General features: G+C 35.2%; 1 protein-coding gene across 4 annotated transcripts in view; it reads right to left on the reverse strand.

The window, feature by feature from the left end:
* Positions 1 to 25127, reverse strand: part of LOC149542436 (SPX domain-containing membrane protein OsI_17046-like) — a 288998-nt gene that overhangs the window by 157878 nt on the left and 105993 nt on the right. For all 4 annotated transcript variants that reach the window (XM_089797382.1, XM_089797379.1, XM_089797380.1 and 1 more), the window contains 3 exons: positions 23988 to 24299; positions 23621 to 23731; positions 23061 to 23515 (listed from right to left, as the gene is read on the reverse strand). In XM_089797382.1, the coding sequence (XP_089653508.1) occupies positions 23061 to 23515; positions 23621 to 23731; positions 23988 to 24299 (878 nt within the window). The remainder of the gene's footprint in view (positions 1 to 23060; positions 23516 to 23620; positions 23732 to 23987; positions 24300 to 25127) is intronic.

Consider the following 25127-nt stretch of genomic DNA (forward strand, 5'->3'; position numbering starts at 1 on the left):
AAGAGCTTCTAAACACTCCTCCAAGACCAATTACAACTCTCTACTAAAATTTCCCAACCCTCTGCTGCAAAATAGTCATAAATATGAGCTAAAATTTCTTACAAATGCCAACAAATCTTAGGTTGCAAGAGTCAATTGACTCCCTTCAACACTTTTTTGTTTACTCAGAAAGGATAGATATAGATTTCCAAGCCTGCCAGGAGCTAAAACTGCCAACCATATGGAAATGGAATTCGGAAAATCAAAAATATTGAAATGGAATTTGGTTTGTCTTTTTCAAGTGAACTCAAACCAGAACAATATGCAAAGTAAAAATAATTCTTTTCAAGTTGCAATGTCAGCTCCCTGGAAACTAATACTAACCCTAGACACTTATCTGCGAATAACTTAGGAAATCACACTATAGAACTGACAAATTCTTTGAGAGCAACATGGATGAAATGAAGTCCATATTTTAGGGGATGGGCGAATCATGAGATCACAAACTTGAAATGGTGAAAAGATTAAGCTAAATATGTCTATAGCATGACAATATAATGAATAAAAAATGCCAAGTTTCAGAAAGAATTTCTTTAAGCTAATTGCAACTAAGGATTAAGATGAACCAACAAGATGGCATCAGCATCAAAAAATTATGCCCAACTTCCAGTGATAGAATCAACAAAGAAATGCCTGGAACCCTATTTGTGTGGTTGTCGAGGGCATGAAAACAAGTTTTATTCAGTGAAATCAGGGACCACAAAGATGTGCCTATGTGAATTAGTGCATAACTCATTAAAGTGTGACAGTTTTTATGGGCAATGCATGCCCAAGGAAACAAGGGATTTAAAGCATGATTGTTTTCTGAATCTTGTCTCCATATTTAGCCTGGCAATCCAAGTGCTTAGCTGTAGGTATATTTTTTAGTCAAACTGCCTATAAGTTTTGAATGTAGTACTAAAAAAAATGAGTCAATTTGAGCTCTAGATTAAGAAAATAAAAATATGGATTTTTATTTAATTAGATTGTTTTGTGTTCTTCAAATTACGTCACTAAAAATTGTAAAACCTATAAATTTTGGACACATATTTTGCATTATAGCCAATTTTAGTTGTTAAAAGTCTGTTTTTAAAAGTCGTTTGTTTTACTGTTAAAAGATGATTGAAGAAAAAGAGAATGTTATCAAGGGATGATTTTCACAAGGAAGTGCTCAAGTATATAGCTTTTAAAAATCCTTCACAATTATTATCTACAAACATAGAAATTTTATAATTGATTTTTTGAATTATACATTTGTTCTCAATTTTTTATGGAGATCTACAGCATTCCTATAATCTCTGAGTTGCATAGTCATGAATAATAAAATCTCGTTTTTACCAAAGCCCAAAAATTGGCAAGCTAATAATATTTTGAATGCAGATAAAATACTTATCATTTCTGAGCATTGTAAACATAAAAGCAAGAACATTAAATCTGACAGACTTTGATAACCATACAAAGAAATAAATTTGTTATATTTGCCTATTGCAAATGAGTAGATCTTAGAAGTTCAAAATACCACCTTCATTAATAAGCTCGGGTGAGTCCACAAAACATTTATCAATTTTCTCAAAACAGTAGTTCTGTATTTAAAAATCAATTGACTTCAACTTTTCACAAAGTTTGGTGAAAGTAAATCATTCTCAAAGACTCTACTTAGGATGAATGATCTAAATGGGTTAACTTTTAATTATCAATAAATAAGTAGATAAGAATAACATTGTTGATTAATCTGGATAACTAAGAGGGGGAGTGAATCAGTTATCATAAAATATTGTTCTTAATCTTAACTGATCCAGAGCAGCCTAGATTCAATCAAATAAATAAAACAAATATGAACATGAAAGCACATGACAACACCATACACAATGAACCCTAGATTTTTATGTGTAAAACCAAAGACAGGAAAAACCATTAAGAATGTTAATTCTCAACTATGAACATCAGTTAAGGTGATTTTTACAAAGGGTGGCTCACTGCCAAGTTGCTCAATCTCACTATAGATGCGCTCACTACCTAGCTATCACAACAAACATAAAAAGGCTCATTACCAAAAGAAGAATAATTAAAAGGAACCCATCGCTAAAATTATTGTCACAAACTGCAGCACTAGAAGAACCCTACAATCTATTGCCTCCGGTCGCACAGTTCCACATACTAAACAATATCTAGATTTTTCCTTTTAGATTTTCATCCTTCTACACACAAATATTGAACAGAATCATCATTTACTTATAACATTGCATGCCTTCATAATCTTCTAAGCTAGTTGAACACAATCTGAATCAGATCACCACAAAACATTCCCACGATGGAAGGACTGATATGTGGACCACAAAAAATCTTCACTCAAAATAACACGCTACTCATTTACCATAATTTGGAGCCAAAGAATAGAATTTGGACATTACAATGCATATTATGTTTCTGAAGAACATTAACCAATTTCAAGATCAGATAGGGCCCAAAGAAGTGTATCTCATTATATTTTTGATAAGAAAAACAGGTTTTGAAGGGAGCCTGAAACCCTTTACAAATCATAAAATTTTCAAAGAAACCCAAACCAAACAAAACTACAGTCCAAAGGTGAAACAAGTCACCCAACAAGAGACAGTGACCAGGGTGGCATCACAGATAACATAGTACTCATCAACCACACAAACAGGTTTTGAACGGGCACCTAAAACCCCATGGTAAAATAGAAGAATAGACAATAGGTCCCTTATCATGTCAGACAATAGAGAACAACAGGCCAAAAGAGCCAGGAAAACCAAATGAAGGGGCAACCTCAATCAAGCTTTCCCTTTCATTCCCAACTTTTGAGAACGTAATGCCATATCAAAAGGAGTGGACGGCCTAACTTTTTTACCTTTTACTGTAGTCCATCCCTCCTCCACCAAACCAACTGCCCTTTTCCCTACAACATCAGCAACACCACAACCATCCCCTAAAACCCCCGCAGACAGGGAACGAACCATAGCAGAAGAATCAATAACATCCAGAGATGGGGCAGCAAAATCCAGACACGAAGCCACAAGTGGGGCAACAGTCAAATTGCCAGAGACAGAATCTGGAAGAAGGTCACCACCGTAGGTATAGTCGTGCCATTAGAAATAGTAGTCGAGTCCGCCACCACAGTGTCATGAGTAAAGTCGCGATTCCCATCAGAGGAATCTTTCTCAACCGTGTAGTGATCATTTGAGACCCCCTTCCACCAATAAGGAGACTTCTTCAGTCTAGATTTTTTAAAGGAGCAACGAGCAGCAAGATGGCTGGTCTTGTGGCATACCCTGCATCGGAAGGGGATGCCCTCATAATCAAGAGGCTAAACTAGGGCCATGCAAAGATTTCAATGTAATCATTTCAAGGAGTCCCTCGGAGACATCCATCTCAACCAGGATGCAACCATACGTCGTCCTAAACACATTGGAAGATGCAGAATCTACCATCAAGAAGTCCCCAAGGGCTTCCCCCACTGCCTCCAAGATAGAATCCACACAAAGGTGAAGGGGGAGATTCGGCAACCTGACCCACAGAGGAATCTTATTAAAAGTTTCCATCGCCAGGTCAAACTCCTTATACCAAGGTTGAGCCATCAAAGGAAACTTCTTCCCCCATGAGAAACCACGGCACAGGTGTAATGAACCCTTGCCGAACCTTGCATCACATTGTAATCATTAGTAAAATAAATATATGAAACTCAAATTAAACATAAAATAACAATATAAAAACTACCCTATCAAACCCATTACTAATCTTTTGAAAGAGACTCCTTTCGAATCACTCAACCCTTGTCAAGTAATTGTCATAAAGGAGCATCTAACTAAGGCCTCTTGGGATCTCTGATTAATCACTTGGTAATGATCCCTCCTTTACCAAGGACCTCTGTCATATGCATATGTTGAACCTTACAATATATATATTGTCTCCTATAGTTTCTCTCTAAAGAAACTACTCTAAAAAAACTTGTAGTTTCTCTCTAAAGAAACTAAATTCTCATCGATTATTTAATCATTTTACTATTTATAGAATTTTGAGTTTTTCAAAGAAATCAGATAGTTTATAATCTTATCCAATTTCCTTCATGACTTATCCAGAGTGCAGAATCATGGTTTCTCTCTAAAGAAACCATTATTCCTTGCTTCGGTACTTAATTGTATACTTGTGAGGGATCTCATCAATTGGGTGTTATCGATTGAATATTTATTACCAGTACGCCCTTTTCATACCTGTCTGCATGTTATACTTAGGCAGTTACGAATCTTTCAAAAAAAAGTCTTAGGTGTTATGTGATCTTATCACAACTAGTCTCATTGCATAGGACTATGACGCTTGTTACAATCTTGGTTAATACTATCTCTCAACCTTGCCTTCTTAAGCAAGGCATCCTACGTGCATTTTGTCCAACATCCTTCTCATCCATTATGCCGTAATCGTGCAATATTTTGATCTTACTGCTCTCTTGTGGAAGACATATTTTGGTTTTGCAGGTGATCCTCAGAGCTTGAGTCGGTTAGTAACTAATAAATATGAATATTTCAATACATAGTGATTCCAATGCATCATTATTTAATTCATATTCATGCAAATATTTGACATACTCAATATAAGCCATCTCTGTAGCATCTCCCTACCTTATACAAGTTCGTAATAATCTGGTGTAGCCACCTACTCTATTCCTATAACAATAAGCAAATTTAGTAAAGACTTTATGAATAACATCATCTACTCGAAGAATTCCACAAGCAATACTCTTAGCCGAATCCGTTCCCTTTTTATAATCAATATTATATTGGAAATATCGATGATGCTCAATCAATATTTATTTTGCAGTGACTTGCGATGATAATAGTAGAAGACAACCTGCGATGATAACCATGGAAGATAATATGTAATTATCTGTTCTGTTCCCTTAGGAGTTTGGCATCAACCTTACATATATATGGTGGTAAGGGTAGAGGATACATGGTAATGAGTGGACGGGTCTCTTAAATGGGAGACACATCCACCCAAGGTCGCGCCTCCCTATAATACACACGCCATTCCCAGTGCTTGACAATTTAGTCGATCCATAATTTTAACATCATTATTATACAATAATCATTCAGTTGGTCATCTTGATTTTATATTAGATTAATATAATAACATTCATATATGTGTGTGTGTTATTATATTAATCTAATATATCTTTAGTTTTTAATATTTTATTATATTAATTTCTCAAATAACGATACATAGTTATAAGTTTGAGCTTTACAATTTATCCGACTGTAGCTATAATAACATTAACAGTATTTAATAAAAGAATTGAAATATATGTAAATATAGGGTTATGACAGCAAGATTGCATCTCTATCTTCTAAAGATTCAAATTTCACAATGAAAAAACCCCTTGTCACAGTGTATATCTAAGTTGTACCTAAAATGAAGGGCTTCAAAACACAGGTGATCCAGGCATGCAACTCTGGCATAGAGGGCCAAAAACCTTTAAAACGAACGATAGTAGCATTGGAGGAGAAACCATCCACATAAATAGGGACCTCATCAACAATATCGGGCTCTAAATCAATCATTATCGGGTTACTAACTGCAATAGGCACAACATCACAAGGCCCTAGACGCACAACCTGGCCACCAAGACCAGGCCTATAATCAACCACATTAGCATAGGAAATGACCGAATCACCCACAACTCCTGGGGAACGAATATCCCTACTAGGATCAGGAGAAGCCCTAGCCAAAGATAGATCATTACAGAACAACATCTAGATAGTGCCAATCTAGATCACCAAAGCATCAAAACAAAACCTCCAATAATTAGCCAAGGTATGTTGACATCAATAACAATTATTATTGACAACAACATCATCACATCTAGAACAAACATAGTGTAATATCCCCATTTTTGTCGGCATCAGAGTTTGAGAGATTAGTCTATTATTGTGATCCTCATAGGCTAATTGTTGTGGATAGAGGGTCATCTACGGTAGTGGCTTGGCTTGGAAGGGTCTTATCTTTTCCACAATTTAGTAAGCTAAAGGTTGGTCCTTGTTTGGCTCAAATTGGACTTCATTTGGGCTTAGTTTTGTGTACTCACTATTTGTGGTAAGTTGGTGTTGATCAAGATGGGCCATTTCTATTTTTGGAAAGTGCATTTGGTCACATGGAGAATAATAGGTATAACTCCTATTTCAAATGACATATTTAAATAGTGAGTATTTTGGGAGTTATTATATTTTTAGTGGCCAAATTATTATTAATGTATTAAATGGCTTATTATAAAGTTATAATTTAACTTTATAATTTCATTTAAGTTGAGAGTTGATTTATCATTAGAAAGAGCTAATTTACTAATTAGTTAAGCTAAGTCAAGTGAAAGAATCTTATAGAAGCTTCTAATTAGTGTTAAGTGGTGAAGCTTCTTGAGTGAAGTTACATTTTGGCAACAAAAAAGGAATTTGAAAGTTATAAATACAAGCCCATTTGTTGAGAAAAGCATGCTTGGATATTTATTTGTTTTTGTTGCCTTTGTGGCTTTTTTTTGAGGTTCTGAATTTTATTGCCCTTTTTGAAGTATAAGGGTTGAGTCTAAGACTCTAAGAAGTGCTTGGGAATCTACAACTGTAGTATTGTAGATTACATTTCTGGGAGTTATTGCAAGTGTTTTTCCCTACTGTACTTACTGTGGCTAGGGATTGATTTGAGGTTTCTTTCCACTGCTGAAGTATAGTGGAGATTAGTTGTTTCTTTTGCGTTTGTTTGGGATTATGTTTTGAGTGGTGGTGATTCACACATCTACTGTAGGTGTGCGTCTACAACTATCCATTAACATCGAGTTAAAGCGACTGCATGTCTAATCTTGGTCTAGAGGTGTGGGCTGTAATTTTGTGAATTGGTGCAGTGATTTGGTGGCATTAGTGGGGTTTCATAGCCTAGTTCAAATTGTAATATCTAGGTCCCTTTTTGGTGAATTGAACCTGCACTTTTGGGGCATTGCTAACATTGAATTTGGGCAGCTAATCCTCATTTTTGACATCTTTGGAACTGTTGTAGCTGCACCTTCCAAACTTGTGATTTGTGGTGAAGCTCATGGTTTACTGTGTCACTCATTCTAGATTCCATGTTTTTTTCATAAATAATAAATGAATGCATGTAAAACAATAGTGAATGATCAAAGGAATTTTCAGCTTATGGTTTCAGCATTAAATTGGAATCTTGCTTTAGCCTATAGATTTATTTGTGCAAAGGAGTGAGAATGTAAATGATGGATGTCTAGAAATATATGAGCAGTTTACTAATTCAGTCAAAGAAAACTTAATCATATCGTTTTGCATTGGAAAGTTGTAGCACATAATTGCCAAGTGTTTAACAAAATGTCAAACTTCTAATTAGTTAAGGAAATTGATGTTTTGTTTGAGCAACAACTGGCTAGGGGTTATTACAGTGGTATCAAAGCAGTTTCCTGCCAACCTGCAGAAATTGGGCTCAGTTTGATCAGTGCCTTATTTTGGAGATTTGGTTTTCAGCATTATGGATGGTGACGAGAGGTTTGGTATTCATTACACCTGCAGAGGGCATACTTCTCCGCCTTCTCCGCCTAGGTTTGGAGAATCTAAGATGCAAGGTATTGTGAAATAGTTGGATGTGCTAGTAAATGAGTTGAATCAAAATCACAAATAGATGACCCAACTGATTTCAAATCCGAGATTTGAGCAGAGCATCATATCACTTTTTCGAAGAGCAAATTAGATGATACAGTTGTGGCTACACATGTGCGGTACATTTCTTATGAGTCTCCACATGAGTTGGGTATAGTCAAGGTGAAACATGATGAGAATTCATGTCCGGTTGAGTCAGAGGATGCAATTGTTGGCATGAGTTCCCAGGATCATGTATTTGATGGTGAGGCAACGGTAGTGGGAGTAGGAGCATGCGATGATATTTTCATATCAACAGCTTCTTTTGTGCCAGTTGGGCCATCTATTGAGGAGTTTAGCAATATGCAAGTGGTTGTAGATATGTGCCCTGATGATAGTACACATGTCATTGATGATGAGGTGAGTGATGTTGAGGTAGAGTCATGTTATAGTTCAAATCAGCACAGTGGTGAGGTTCATTTCATGGACAATCCTATGCTTGACATGGATGCACCATTGTCATATGACAATCCCATGTTTGAGGTTGATGTTGATCACTCACCTGAGTGGAGTTGGGCTCAATTTTCACCATCTGCAGATTTGGTTCTGCAACAACAAATGGTGATGTTCCTGGGTCCACAGACTTTGACATAGCTACACCTATTGTTGATACAATTGACGTGAGTGCATATGGTTCTCCTGTAGCTTCGTCTTTTTCAAAGATTGTTGGTGACGATCAGGATTCCAGTCCAATATATATTATGTGGGTGGATATAGGGAAGAAGAGGATGCATAGATCTTCTATGGAGTTGCCTTCTAGTGACATTCTGACTTCTACATCATCAACACAAGTTTTGGGTACTATGTTGCAGGACATGTGGTTGGTCATGATGATACTGGTTTGCAGTGGTTCAGTGTTGACAAGGATGTCACAAACTTCTTCATTTGGGATCCAGGTGGAGGTTGGAGTTTACTGTGTTGTTGGATTGCTTCAGGACAAGCAATCTCAGGGAGTGAGGATTGTAATGTCCCCATTTTTGTCAGCATCAAAGTTTGAGAGATTAGCCTATTATTGTGATCCTCGTAGGCTAATTATTTTGGATAGAGGGTCATCTACAATAGTGGCTTGGCTTGGGAGGGTCTTATCTTCTCCACAATTCAGTAAGCTACAGGTTGGTCTTCGTTTGGCTCAGATTGGACTTCATTTGGGCTTAGTTTTGTGTACTTACTATTTGTGGTAAGTTGGTGTTGATCAAGATGGACCCTTTCGATTTTTTGAAAGTGCATTTGATCACATGGAGAAATAATAGGTATAACTCCTATTTCAAACGGCATATTTAAATGAAGAGTATTTTGGAAATTATTATATTTTTAGTGGCCAAACTATTATTAATGTATTAAATGGCTTATTATATAGTTTAAATTTAACTTTATAATTTCATTTAAGTTGAGAGTTGAGTTATCACTGGAAAGAGCTATTTACTAATTAGTTAAGCCAAGTCAAGTGAAAGAATCTAATGGAAGCTTCTAATTAAGGTTGAGTGGTGAAGCTTCTTAAGTGAAGTTACATTTTGGCAACAAAAAGGGCATTTGAAGGTTATAAATACAAGCCCATTTGTTGAGAAAAGCATGCTTGGATATTTATTTGCTTTTGTTGCCTTTGTGGCTTTTTTCTGAGGTTTTGAATTTTGTTGCCCTTGCTGACGTATAAGGGTTGAGTCTGAGATTCTGAGAAGTGCTTGGGAATCTACAACTATGGTATTGTGGATTGCATTTCTGGAATTATTGCAAGTGTTTTTCCCTTCTGTACTTTTTGTGACTAGGGATTGATCTAAGGTTTCTTTCCACTGCTGAAGTATAATGAAAATTGGTTGTTTCTTTTGAGTTTGTTTGGGATTATGTTTTGAGTGGTGGTGATTTACACATCCGCTGTAGGTGTGTGTCTACAACTATCCATTGACATTGAGTTAAAGCAATTGCATGTCTATTCTTGGTCTAGAGATGTGGGCTATAATTCTGCGAATTGGTGCAGTGATTTGGTGGCGTTAGTAGGGTTTCACGACCTAGTTCGAACTTTAATATCTAGGGCCATTTTTGGTGATTCGAACCTGCACTTTTGGGGCATTGCTGGTATTGAATCTAAGCAGCTAATCGTCATTTTTGACATCTTTGAGACTGCTGTAGCTGCACATTCCAGATCTGTGATTCATGGTGAAGCTCATGATTTACTGTGTCACTCATTCCAGGTTCTATGTTTTTTCATAAATAATAAATGAATGCATGTGAAACAATAGCGAATGATCAAAGGAATTTTCAGTTTATGGTTTTAGCATTAAATTGGAATCTTGCTTTAGCCTGTAGATTTATTTGTGCAAAGGAGTGAGAATGTAAATGATGGATGTTTGGAAATATATGAGCAGTTTACTAATTCAGCCAAAGCAAACTTAATCATATCCTTTTGCATGAGAAAGTTGTTGCACGTAATTGCCAAGTGTTTGACAAAATGTCGAAATTCTGATTAGTTAAGGAAATTGATGATTTGTGATTTTTGTGAAGCCTTTTCATCTTGTGTTATTGCTACCAGGATTCAATTGTGTAGTTTTGAGTCAAACTCATTTACCCATGCATAGTTGAAAATATCATCATCGACAACTTATCACAAAGGACCAAAAAAATTAGAGATTAATCGACAACATATTGGCAAAAGAATGGCAACTTAAAAAATTGCTTAAATTTAATTACAAAAGCATTTTTTTTGCAAAATTCAATTAGGAGATGCATCTAATGAGTTTGTAAATGAGTAAACAAAATAATCAAGCTAAGTCTAGATATATTTAAATGCAATTAGGGTATAAAATTGAATCCTAATGTAGAATGTTGATGGCTAGCTACCAAGCTTGATACTCTAAAGTCTACAACAAACTAAAAGTAGCAAATTGTCTTTGTAAAACTATAAGAAAATACAAGAACAACATCAAAATAGTCTACATCTTCTTCTTCCCCTTCCTAGAAGCTCTAATAAAAATAACTAGAGGAGTTGGGGTCTAGTCCAAGAAGTCCATTGTGGCTGTGCCTCCCCCCTCTACAAAACTGGTCATGACTAGATCTCTTTCCTAGATGTAGATGGTGTTAGTACTGGAAATGTCTCCTCATCCTCCTCAACCTCCTCATCCTCCTGAATGTCGTCCAATCCCATTGCAAATCTATCCTCCTACAAAGACTAACTCTCTAAATTGTAGATATCATCCTTTGTAAACAATGGAAGCTACTCCTATTATGTCCAATCACAGTAAGGATCTATGTCATCCAAATGAAGTGGATCAGCTGGTGTTTTCTCTACCTTGTGAGAAATTGAAGGTTATATTGCAAAGACAAGAGAATTGAGGTCTTTTTGTGCTAACTTGTTCCTCTTCTTCGTGTGGATGGCCTTGAACAAGCTCCAATTGCACTCACAATTTGATGAATTGCAAAAATTGGATAAGATTTGAAAGAGAAGTTTTTTAAAATTTGGAACATCTCCACCCCAATTTTGCCACCAAGCATCTACAAAATAAAATATTGAATATTTTGAGAGCCTTTTTTTGCCAAAACTGCGACATACAACTCACACAATGCATAATGGGCATTTGTTTTCCCGTTAATGCCCTATTACGTGACTATGAGTGATATTTTAAGTTTGTCACGTCCCCAAATTTTCATGTAATAATTTAATATAATTAATTAATTATCTAGTCCCAAAATTTAAATAATATAACAAAAGGACCTCTAATTAGTTACTTTAGTTAATTAATATGGGGCCCAAGTTAATAATATTTGTAGTTGGAATGTGATTTGGATTATTTTATTGTATGTGAATTCCTGTGGGAGTTCTGTATTGTTCGCCATTTCAAAAGTGAGAGATCTTCCCTACTTGGCTCTTGCAGTTTGAGTCGGAATCAACCCTCACCCTATTCCGTCCATTGTATTTCTTTGCTTAGAATTTGGCAAATCTAGAACACCAGATTATATCTATCAGTTACTATCTCAATATACTTTAGTGTCTTCCTTACATTTTCCTTCTAGAGGTCTTAACATTAGCGAATCGGAGAAACAACACCATACTACATCCCTTTCAGCCTTTTAAACTTCACCATACATCTCCATCATTGCATGACATCTTCCCTTCACCACCGTACAACCCCCCAAGCACTACTATACAACCCTGTCATCTCCACATACTAAATGGTTGTTCCCTCCACATATCGTACAGCCTCCCAATCACCACCATATGGTCTCCAACCCAACCCCTACCTTTCTTCACCGTATAGCTTGCACACTAACCATATGGTCCTTGTTAGTTGATACCATATAGAAGACATTCACAACCTTACGGTCCTGTCTGGTTGCCACCATACGACCACTACCCTCCCTAAATCGTACAGGCATTGGAAAGTGCCTCCAAGTGTAGCAGAAGTTGATTTCGAAGGTGCCTTTCGACACACAGGAAGGACACACTTGGTCATTGTTGGATGTTTACCATTAATTTAATGATGATAAATGATGACAAGTTTCCATCTTATCAACAATAAGAATTGGGGACAAAGTGCTGGAAATTATCGTGATAAGTGCAACTATGGACCTATGTTTCATGAGTACTGGTTCACAAGAACCCATTTTTTATGAGTGAATGAAACACATAGTACTCATTCATCTATGTGATGCTCACAAAGGTGAAAAACTAGGACTTCCTAGGAGGTCACCCATCCCAATACTAATCTAGCTCAAGCATGCTTAACCATGAAGTATAATTCAAGGTTAAAGTTTAAACCAACTTTGCTTGCAACTCCATTGGCAAAACCTTCAGAAAATGTTGCAACTTATGAATCATTCATTAGAAATCCCCTTAAGATCATCACTTAATAAGTAGGAGATATTTTTCACAGCAAGTCAAATTATGAGATTGCTATCAGGATTCAACTATATACTTTTGAGTGAAACTTATTAACCCATGTTTCATGAGTACTTTATCAGAAGAACCCATCTCTCATGGGAATGAATGGAACACTTAGCACTCATTGCATCCAGGTTATGCTCACAAGGGTGAAGCATCAGAACTTATTACATCTAGATGATGTTCATAGAGGTGAAGTATCATCCCTAGAAGTCAACCATCCAAATCAGGCGCACTAAACCAATAAGTTTCCTCCAAGGTTAAGGTCACTTTGCTTGATCTTCCAGTAGAAAAACCTTTAGCAAGTGTTGTGCCTTATGAACCATTCATTAGAAAGCCCCTTAAGCTCATCAATTAAAAAATAGGATATATTTTCCACAAGAAGTCAAATTATGATATTGTTATCAAGCTTCAACTATGTAGTTTTGGGTCAAACTCATTGTCTCATGTTTCATGAGTACTAGTTCACAAAAACCCATCTCTTAGAATAAATGGAACAATTAGCACTCATTGCATCTAGGTTATCCTCATGGAGGTGAAGCACCAATACTTCTCATTAGATTCCTCATCCTAGCATTACTCCAACTCAAGTGTACTTAACCATAAAGTTTCCTCCAAGGTTAATCCCACTTTTCTTTCAACCACATTCGCAAACCTTCAGCATGTGTTGTGGCTTATGAACCAATCATTAGAAAGCCCCTTAAGCTCATCAATTGATAAGTAGTAGATATTTTCCACAATATGTCAAACTATGATATCATTGTCAGGATTCAACTGTGTAGTTTAAAAGACCATAAATTTACTCTACACTATAGAACTCCAAATTCAACATAAGTTATCAAAGCCAAATGTAAAACATTTATGAACTAAAACAATTGGACTTAGTCTTACCTCCCACTCAATTATACACTAGAATGTTCTTGTAGCCTTTTCCCACCACACTCATTGTAGTAACCAAGTTAAGCCAATGTGGATTGTTTGGCACATTGAAAGGGATATTGTTGAAGTACCAAAAATCAACAAAAGCAATGTATGCACGCTTATGAACCTCCTTGCCTCTAATGACCTCTAATGATGGTTTTGCTCCAAGTGTGTTTTTGTGCACAAAAAGCTCACCTACAGACTATGGCACTGATGGTGGTTTCCTACTACAAGTAGCAACAATGGTGGTCAATGTGGTGATGGATTTGCGGATACATGGACCACAAATAGAGCCCACTATGCATTTAAGTATTGCTGCTTCTTTAAGGTTGATTGTAACACCTTGTGTCTCTCTATGGTGTCTCTAGTTTTGCCTCTCTCTTTGCAATTTCTTTCTTCGTGGGCTGTAAGTCATTAATATTTCTTTTTTATTTCCTCTATGACCCCAAGGTAGACTCTTGCATCATGCTTTGTGATGCCTGCAAGGTGGTATTTGAAGTGGTTTATACCTTATGAAATAGTTTTTCACACTTAAGGCAAGTCATGGAGTTAGGTTTTGGTACTTCAATGGCATATTTCTTAGTCTTATCTCTAGCACTTTTACTACAAGTGCCTACATATCCAAATGGCCATGCATCTACTAAGGCAGACCTTGAAGTTGAACCAATTGTAGAACCTTTCTCTATTTGCAATTATGAATCAACCTACACATGTCAATTAAAACCACAAGTTAATATTTTAATAAAAAAATTAAAGAAAGATTAGCTTCAAATAATTTAGACAATTTAAACTTTTTTTAAAAAAGGTGTTAGGGCTTGAAATTTTTGGATGTTTGGGGAAACAATGGAAAAATCACTAAAAATTGTCAAAAAATGATGGTAAATCTTGTCCATTACACTCTAAAAAAAATTAAAGCACTTAGGAAATGTCATTATTGAGTTTCTATAAACCAAGATGCAACAAAAAAGGAGGTAAGATGATTTTTAAAAGTATAGGAAAAAAAAAAAAATTAAAACCTATCCGGAAATCAATTTTTTCTTTTATCCACTTCAAATTGACTATAATGCTTACAAATGATATTGCATAAACTTGGGAAGCTAAATTTTTCTTTTGAAAAACAATTGAAACCAAAGAAAATAAATGATTTTTCTATTTTTCATGTTCTTAGCCATCATATATAGGCATGGTCGAGTTTTTAACTCGGACTCGCTAAGAGTTTATAAACTCTCAATGGGTTTTTTAGAAAAACTCTGCAAGTTTCTAAGAAAAATTCTACCACTTTTTCCTACAAGTAATAGTGGAAATTACTCATTAGGCAAGAGCCTACCTCACAACAGTAAATTGTGAGCCTTTCATCTGGTAGGTCTTGGGTTTGAGTCTACTCGAGCTTAATACATAGTAATTAATCTCATCGAATGATAATAAATCATTTATAATAATCAAGGCTTCGGCTCATTACCTATCAAAAAACAAAAAATGGAAAATACTCACCAAGCATGAAAACTCCGAGTATTTTAAGTTTTACCACTAGACGAGTAATCAATGAGTGTTTTGTCTATTGTGTTTAGTATTTACTATTACAAATTTGGGCATTTCAAAAAAAATGTTAAGCTATGGCTTCTGGCTCATGTGCTAGTAGTGATAAAGAAAGAATCTAGAGAGGAAGACATTACAAGGTATTACAAGAGAAGTTTTGAAATACACACAAAACTACACATAAAAAAGAATTACACAAAGGAAATACTTTGGGAACTGTTAGAGTAATAAAGTATTTTCTTATTAATTAAATCATATTGATTTAATTATTAAGTCACTTATTATCTCTAGTTTACTTAAGCTAAACTTTAGGCATATAATAATTCATTCTTTTTATTAATTATTATCATGCAACCTAGGTTAGTTATTTGTTAGGGTTTTGATCTCCTTTTATAAGGATTGATATCTTTGTAATTTATTAATTCACTTTTGATAATAGCAATCTCTTTTTGCTCATCAAGAATGTCTCATCTGTGGATTTCGGAATTCCAGCCTCCATAGCTTTTGCTTCTCTCTTTCTGTGATAGGTGTTTGCATGTAGATGATTCTTGGGAGCTGTGGGGATCTATGGGGTTGATCTTTCATCCACTCCAACATGGTATCAGAGCAACAATGCAGCTACAAACAATGCATGAAAAAGCAAGGACTCCCAAGAATCACCTGCATACAAACCCCTATCACAGAAAGAGAGAAGCAAATGCCATGGACTGATGAGATGCCCAAGCACAACCAAGTCTCTATGAAATGGAGAAATAAGGAAAACCACATGGAAAAAACCCTACTCCAAAAATAGATAGCAAGAAAAGGACTCATCACTGAGACCCCTCAAGGACAACTTCCTTCACCCCAAGCATAAAACATAGCTAAAGATACCTTGGGGATGCAAAAGGTTTAGTGAAGATGTTTGCAACCTGCTCAGCAATGGGAATCTTCAGATGCCTGATGAAGTGCATGTGAAGCTCAATGTGCTTGGTCCACTGATGCTCAACTAGGTTGCAGGAAATGTGTATAGCACTTTGATTGTCACACCAAAGAAAGGTGGGACTATCAAGATGAAATCCAAACTCTGTCATCAACTGTCAAAGCCATAAAACCTCCTGACTAGCTAGCATAGTTGTCCTGTACTCTACCTCTGTAGTTGATAATGTGTGAGCATGTTGCTTCTTGCAAAACCATGTACTAGGACCAGAACCAAGACAAAAAAGAAATCTAGAAGTAGACTTGTGATGATCAATATCACCAGCCCAATCTGAGTCTATGAAACCAACAATGTGAGGATCCCCTGATGTGTAGTGAATGCCATAACATGTAGTACCCCAAATGTACCTTAAGATATGTTTGGAAGCTTGCCAGTGACTCTCATGTGGATCATGTGAGAATCTCAAGACAAGTCCAACCGCAAAGGAAATATCAAGATGTGTCTGTGTTAGGTACAACAAACAACCCAAAAGTTGTCTGTATAAAGTGGGATCCACTATAGGAGTAGTGCAATTAGTAGATAAAACTATACCCGACTGAAAAGGTGGGGGAGCATGCTTGCAATCAAGCATGTTGAGTCTCTAAAGCATATCAAGAGCATACTTCTGCTGGAGTATGGCTATCCCATCCAAGGACTAAACAACCTATAGGCCCAAAAAATAGTGCAGAAGTCCAAGGTCTGTCATCTCAAACTGCTCTCTCAGAGCTCGCTAAACACTATGTCATGGAGGAGGAGCTACCTGTAATCATGAGATCATCTACATAAAGCACAAGTATCAATAAGTCAACCCCATGACGCTGAATGTAAACTATAGGATCGCAATGACACCGAGTAAATTGTGAAGCAAGCAAGAAGGAATCCATCTTCTCATACCAAGCCCAAGGGGCTTGTTTGAGATCATATAAAGACCTCCAGAGCCTTCATACCAATACAAGGAAATGATACAAAACTAGAGTTCCAGAGTGGAGACTGTATTGGAAATTGAGAAATTCATTAGAAATCTACGAATTGATGAAATGAGTGGCTCAAGATTGTTAGAAAACATGTAGGGAAAAGATGTGAACCCTACATAGGAGCACCCCAAAGTCCAAATAAACTCCATATGAGAAGAGTAAATAAATGGGTAAGAAATTGAAAAACTTAGTAGGTGTTTGATTTGGAATTGAAGGTTAGAAATGGAAGTTGAGACATTGATGTAGTTGTCCAAAAGTCCACAAAAAGAAAAGAGGATAATTTAACCTGATCATGAGCTTTCTTTCCTTGATATTGTTCACTAATTAAGGTATTTAGTGCACTAGTTCATTAGGGCCTTAAAAAGTCCATTAGAGCCTAAGTTTCATTGCATTATAATCCGTCTTGACCTATGTTCGCTCACCGTTCAAGGTACTCATCAAGGAAACTCTTATTTTCATTTTGGTTCCATGCATGGGCATTTGGTGAATGAATGTTCATCAAGGAGATGAGTATTGCATGATTGGTTGTGGAATTGAAGACTATTACATGGCTATCATGCCTGATTTTTAGTTAAAAAGATATCAACACTGATTCCTCTGATGTAACAGTCCATTAGGGCCTAAGTTTCACTGCATGCTAATCTGTCCTGACCTATCTTCACTAACCAGTCAAGGTACTCAAGGAAGCTCTTATTTTCATTTTAGTTTCATGCATTGGCATTTGATTAATGAATATTCATCAAGGAGTGAGTAACAGAAGTTGTATGCTTTGAAACAAAATCTGAATTTGGTGAGAGCAGGTAACTCTTTAATATGATTCATTTTCTTGTTTCATGTTGGGTTTCACATGTTCATATACTCTAGGTATAGGAGAATCAATTCGCATGTTGATCGTCCAAGAAACTTATGACAGCAGTTTATGTACAATGAAATGCAAAATCTGTACTAATAAAAAAAGGTAAATTATTTGCATTGATAATGTTAGTTCCTCCTTTGGTGAAAAATTTACATAAAGTAGGGGTGGTCTCACATAAGCATATTAAACTTGAATTAAAGTTTGGAAAAAGAGAATGAAGGGATGTAGAAGAGAACAAGAGGTTAGGACATTAAAAAGAAACAAAGGAAGTCCAGATGAAATATGAAACTCCAAAAGAGGGAAAAGAGGAAATGTGCAAGCGAGAGAATGCAAGAATATAGAAGAGGATGATAGATCAAGACATCAAGAAGAAAAAAGAAGTACATACATCCATCACAAGCATGCAAACTGACAGAATAAAAGAAATGGAAGGGAAAACATTGATAACTTAGCAAAACTTCTATATAGGATTGACTATTAGGGCAAGAAGATAAAATACTAGAAGAAGTCTGACAATCCACTAAAACTCAATAAATCCACAAAAAAGTAGAAGATTATCAAAAGCACCACAAACTTAGAGTTTTTGGATTTTTCGCAGCTTTCTAAGATTTGATAGGAACATGGGGGATAATGATGAACAATATTTTGGTAATTTTGACAAGTGAAAACTCACTTGAAAAGGTTTTTTAGATCATTAATATATAATAGGCACAATAAGAAAAAATGCACAAGGGAATTTGGTTTTTATTCAATATTCTGCACTCTCAGATTGAATTCCAATATATTGTTTGAAATGACACCTTGCATTGGCAATTGTCTATTTAAGTTGCATCTTTACATGTGGTTTAAGTATTCCCTTGATAAAATCACATGGTGTTTATCTATTCGAATCATTTCCTATTGGTATATAATATTGGTTTCTGATTTAGCTATTAGATATAAATCAAACTAAACATATTTGACTGTGCAAGGTTTGAATTGGTCCAAATAGAATTAATTTACAAAAAATAAAAATCTAGAGTTGTCAAGAGGCCAATTGGCCAGCCCATCATTACTTTATTGCTTTCTCTGGGAACATGACCGAATTCAACCTCCTAGGATTTAGGTCATTTGATTTCCACAATCCATTAGTAATATCATGAGAATTTCTGGAGTTTGATTGTGTTGTGATTTTTAAGCATCAACGTTTCGGATCACACACAGTGATCCATCATCAGGATGAGGAGTGCAAGAGAATAGAGGATTACATTTTTTCTCTATTCTCTTGCACTCCTCATCCTGATGATGGATCACTGTGTGTGATCCGAAACGTTGATGCTTAAAAATCACAACACAATCAAACTCCAGAAATTCTCATGATACTCCTAGGATTTGTTTACAAACTTTGACTCCTCTGCAAACCTCTTTCTATCTACCATTTTTTATTATGGAATCCCTTAGGATCAGTTAACAAGCTGATGATTACTTTTGAGTCAAATTCAATTTTGATATTTTGCAACCCAATTTTGAAAGTCTCTTGCTTCCTTTACAAACAGCTTTGATATCCACTAACTTATTGGTTATATGTCCCAAATTTTCAGCAAAAGAAAAGGCTCAAGATTCGTTTGAATATTTACTAATTCCTTTCATTTAACAATATCAGATTTCCACAATCCATTTCTAATATCGAATTTCATTTCTGGATTCGATTGTGTATATTTTTTAGCATGAACGTTTTAGATCACACTCTATGATCCATCATACTAGCCTGACTAAAATTACCCCTTGAGAGACCATCCGCATTCAACTTATTGTACCCAAAAGGAGTTGTCCAACATCTACTCAATTTATTTTTCTTTCAGCCAATAGTTAGCATCTTCTGGTGTTATTCCATAAATCTTCACAACCAAACCCTAATCTTCACTATTACTAGTAGGAATTTGTCTTTATTCATTTTTTAATAGTTTGTCCTCAGTTTGAAAATCTTACTAGAATTATTTCTTATTGATGGTACAACACTTGTATTCAAAGAAAAAAAGGCCATTTATAAAATTATATTTATTTGAAAACCCTCCGTAAAATTTGGTATAATGTGCATACATGTAAATTCTATTAGTTTATGGTTGTGTTAGAACTCGAGGAGCTTTCCCTTGTAACTTGAAGAATGGTTCTATCATAGACATTGTTTCAGTTTTTGTTTTTCTAAAAACAATTAGATTATGACATAATGTCAACTATAGTGAGGAAATAAGATCCAACAAGCCAAGCTTGCAAGCATAAAATCTTATTAACTCCCAACTAAAAGCTTTTCATCCTAGTTAATAAGATATACACAAAATAACAAAGGAAAGCAAGTCTTCTTGATCCTGCTTTTCACATACTTCGGCACATTCAAGTGAAGATTCGTCTTCATAAAAAAATTTAGAGCTTATTGACATATTTTCAGCATTTCAGATAGAGAAACTTTAAGCAATGGATAATAACAATCATGATAATGATCCTAATGGCACACCTCGGCTTCTATTGCAGTAGGGAAACACCATCAGTCCCTCGGAGCTTTGCAGTTTCACATGGTTTTCCAGAAGGATTGAGGAATTTTTTCCAAATTAAACCCTAATGATTTATTTTAAGTTAATTATATTTTATTATTTGTTTCAGAACAAATTTTCTTTAAGTTCCTTCCTTCTCAATTTTTGTAGAGCTTTTGATCAAAAGTTTCTATTGGGGTTATTCAATTATTATTATGAAATCCTTAAAGGCTATTTATTGTAACATATAATCAAGTGCTTTGGCACAATACAGTGAAAGGATAGTTGATGCTACACTTTATGTTGCAGAGTACTACAGACTATTGTTCATGCTAAAGTTAAACTCGTGCATTAATTTCATTAAAAGAATTGAGTGTAGATTCTAGGATCAGACTATCTATTAGCAATATCATCAGCCAAGGTTGTGGCTTTATACACAGCTTAACTGTTTAATTCTTGAATTCTTTTGTTGCCAATTTTTATATTAATATTCCTATCAAATCTTTGTTTGCATTGAATAGTTGGTTTTGTTGTAATCAACCAAAAGGTATCATTTGTGCTTTAAGATCTAAGTTGTCAATTCATGTACAAGTGCGAGTAAAGGACATAAGTTCAGGTGCAACAATGTATTAATTTTTTTTTCCCTTGGCTATGAGTATGGAATGACAATACACACACAAACACACACTAAATATATATAATATTTATTAACAATTAATGTATAAATATATTTTAGAATTTAAGAACAATGAATATATATTAATAAACTTTAGCAAATATATATAAACAAATATGCATACCTTTGTGTTAAAGTTTTTTTTAAATATAGAATTTCTCTTGAGCTGTCAAGCCCGAACCAGCAGTGAACCCAAGGCCGAACCAGGATTGGAGCCAAACCAACGTCCAACCCAGACTAGCACCTAAGCTCCTCATGTCATACTTCATAACATAGGTTAAGACAGGCCCTTTTCATTTTTTGTGTCTGGAAATCTCATTTGCAAAGTATGGTTCTTAATATTATAGTTATGTCTATGAAAATAAAATATAGACACTAGTCAATTTGATTTAAGCAATCCCACACCCCCATAAAATCTTGTAAAGTGTGCATATAAGAAAATCTTTCCCAGAATTGATTTTGTTTGGTTTTAGTTTTAGTTTGATCATAGGGAACTTTCCCTCCTAATTTGGGAAAGGCTTCCCCTCATACACTATTCCAATTACAAAACACAAGTTAAAACACCAACAATATCCTAACTTAAAAGGATGTGTACCTGAGTTTTTATGGTAAAAATCAAGGAATTATGAAACACTTGTCAACTGGGAGAAATTTCCAGCAGCAGATGATACTCTAGCAGGTAAAGTAGGTAAGTAGGGCAGTCATTACTGGGGAAAGAAATCATTGAGTCTTTTTCTACAGATTTATACGTGTGGGACCCTAAGGAGCTTTAATTGGTAATTGAGTCACAAAATTCATCTGTTAGTCTTCATCCAAATTGACTGCTTGATCAGAGATCATTCTCACTTCAGTGACCTTCCTAGCTTGAGTGGGAGACTGTATTCTGTCATGCTCTTGTTAGGAAACTTCTTTCTGCGCCTTCTATAGATTTAACAAGGGCATTTTTTACATTAAAATGTTTATGATAACAATATTTAATTTCCCCTTTACCATAGAGAATATTAAATGAAGACTGCTATCCATCATAGAAATAGCTATTTGTGTTCCCATGGCCACAAAATCAACCTGAACTCTGACCTAATCTTTTTGTTCAGGCAGTAATGTCGATGACATTCTCTGAATCATTATCAATCCGCAAATTCCTGATAGGCATGACATGGTGACAGAGGGTGCTGACTCCCAGTTTTTAAACTTGATTGCTTTGCTGCAGTTTACAAATAAGCATGTCACCTTCAACTTTTCTTTGTAGTAACTAAAAAATCTTGAATCCTGATTGATGTTTGTAGTATGCATACACCTGATGAGATTATACTATTTTCTATTTAAAGGAAAACAGACTATAGATCTATACAAATTTGAGGCTTGTATTATGCATCAATGAGGAATAATTACAGGAGTAGGGTAAACAGAACCATTGACAGTGTTCAATAATGCATATTGGAAATAAAGGGCTATCTAATAGAACTTTTTAAAGATAGCACAGTGATCATCAAAGCAGCATGGTTATCAAGCCCCTTTACAGCCATGGATAGGTTTTTGGCATTAACATGATAGAAAGTGCACAAATCTTGCAATATATAATCAATAATGTTTCAGAGAACCAAGATTATATCTTTCATTGAGAACACATAACCACCAATGTTTTAAAATATCAACTCTATTTCTGCTTTCTCAAGATGCATTACTGAAAACTTTGGTAGATATTAAAACAAATGAACTGATACTCATGTCAGAAAACATTTTGTTCATAGTGCTCGAGTCACAATTAAGAACTACAATAGTTAGAAATAAAAACTTCTTTTCATTGTCATCCAATTCAGATAAGTTCACATCTAGTGCTCTATATATCAAGTATTAAACATGAAAAACTAAGTCAGGAAAAGCTGACAACTGTTTGTAGGAGATTTTTCATTCAACTTTATTAAATATAACTAAAATGTGAACATGCAGTTGAAAACTGTCTGAACTCTGAAGAGTGCCCATTTATACACATAGTTGGAGAAAGGAAACAACTGCAACATAACTATATAAATTCAAAACAACATACCCACATAGCAGTCTTCCAAGAAGAAGAATGTATATTGAATCTATATTATATGCTGTTGCATAGAGTATGTTTCCAAGGAAAAGAGCAATGCTGCTGAAAACAAGCGGCCTGAAGTAAGAAGTGTTGGACCATGCACTTAAATAAACTGATGACACTAACTGTGAAACAGGCATACATCCAACTATTACGCCACACAATGTTGCAGAAGCCCCCAAGCTGATTGCATAGTCATCTGCTGTTGGGACAATGATGTAAGTGTTGACCATATAAAGGAAAGTGTTTGCAAGATTCAATGCCAAAGACATGACATTATATTCCTGCTCCTCCACATATTCTCCAGGAGGACTAGGTAATTCCTCTTGAATTATGAGAGCATGTTGGCCAACAAAACTTAGAAAGTTTGTAGAGTGTGTAAGCCTCTCTACTGCAGATTTAATCAATTGTATGACAGGGTCCTGACATTTCAATTTCAATGTGAATATACAGTTAGTAGAAACATTATAAGGTAGTTGTGAAAAGCAATTAATCAAGCATATTTATAGACTTAGGAACTGCCTAACCTTTGATTCATGCATTCTATCTGGCTGATCATATATAGATAAGTAGCTCCCCTTATTATGTTGAAGCTCTACAAGACCATGAGATAATGCACCAACAACAGCTTCCAGTCCCTAAAATTTTGAGATTGCTGATATTATATATAATCCTTCCTTATTTTCTGTGCAAACGCTTATTATCTTGGTACACAATTGCAACAAATAAAGATTACAGAAAGCATACATTATGCATCCTTATCTTTCTTGGTTAAAACTAGCCTATAAATGACAAATATGCTACAAAACAGATACAGAAGAAGAATGTTTCCACTAAAAAGTAAATATATACAAATACATATCTAAACATTACAAATCGTAAAATATATTATACCACATGTTTGAAGATTTGTCGAAGTTGAGAGTAAGGATGATTTGAACGACTTGATACATAGTAATTTGTAAATTGGTATCCGATTCGCTTGTCAAATTTTTTCAGTATCTTACGCAGTCCAATTGCATTGATCTCAATAAAATGGAGCAGTTTCAATAGGTCCTGACCAACAGCAGTGTAAGCTTGTTGCAGTTCATGCACCTGAGACAGGAGATTGTTCTGCATTACCATTTCACGCTCCTCACATAAACCTTTCAATCTGCTAGCTAGATACCCTTGTTGTTCTAGAAGAAAAAGTACGGTCTTCTCAATCTGAAACCATAAATAACAAATCAGATTTTGTTTGATATACCAACTTAAAATCAGACCTCCCCTTGTGATTTCAGTTTATTATACTACGTTAAATTCAAGCATACTGATACCTTCAATCAGATATTAAAAATAGAAGAATACAACAGACACTATGCATTGCAACTTATGGCAGCAATAAGTGGACCATAAATAAGAAAAATCCCTAAGATGCAGGTATATATAAGTTCATCAACATTTTATCTTTTAAGTGTCCAAGACTCCATTTACAGAAAGAAAATCAAGAATAAAATAGGCACCAGGATTTAGTGAAGTCGTAATGACCATTACTCTATCAAAAATTAATGTATAGAAAATCCAATAAGAAAAGAGAATATTGTCATATATTATTGAATTTCTTTAAGAAACTGGTGTTTAAAGTGTGCATAGTCATACCCTTATTTATCTATATTTATTTACACACATATATTTATAGTCATTTATTTATCTATATTTATCTCATTTGTGAATTGATCTACAAAACCTCTAAAATGATATAGTGTCATTGGTATAAACTGAGTGTTACTTTTGTCTATCGTACAGGGTGAAAGAATACTTACTGCATGTAGTACAGTGAGATATAACACGGAACAAATACTTTATTCATATATGCAATATGCACTCCAAGTACAATGCATACAACGATTATGATGATGATGATGATGATGATGTCTCAATAGTCCCTTCTGGATGGTGTACATATACTTTCCTGAAGGAGTGACTAAACTGTCACGCGCCCTTTTGGATACAATTCTACCCATCGGTTACAATATAGAATTTACCGACATCATC

This window comes from Cupressus sempervirens, chromosome 8 (genome assembly GCF_028749045.1).
Source record: "Cupressus sempervirens isolate cs-2001-9-10 chromosome 8, ASM2874904v1, whole genome shotgun sequence".
Taxonomy (NCBI): domain Eukaryota; kingdom Viridiplantae; phylum Streptophyta; class Pinopsida; order Cupressales; family Cupressaceae; genus Cupressus; species Cupressus sempervirens.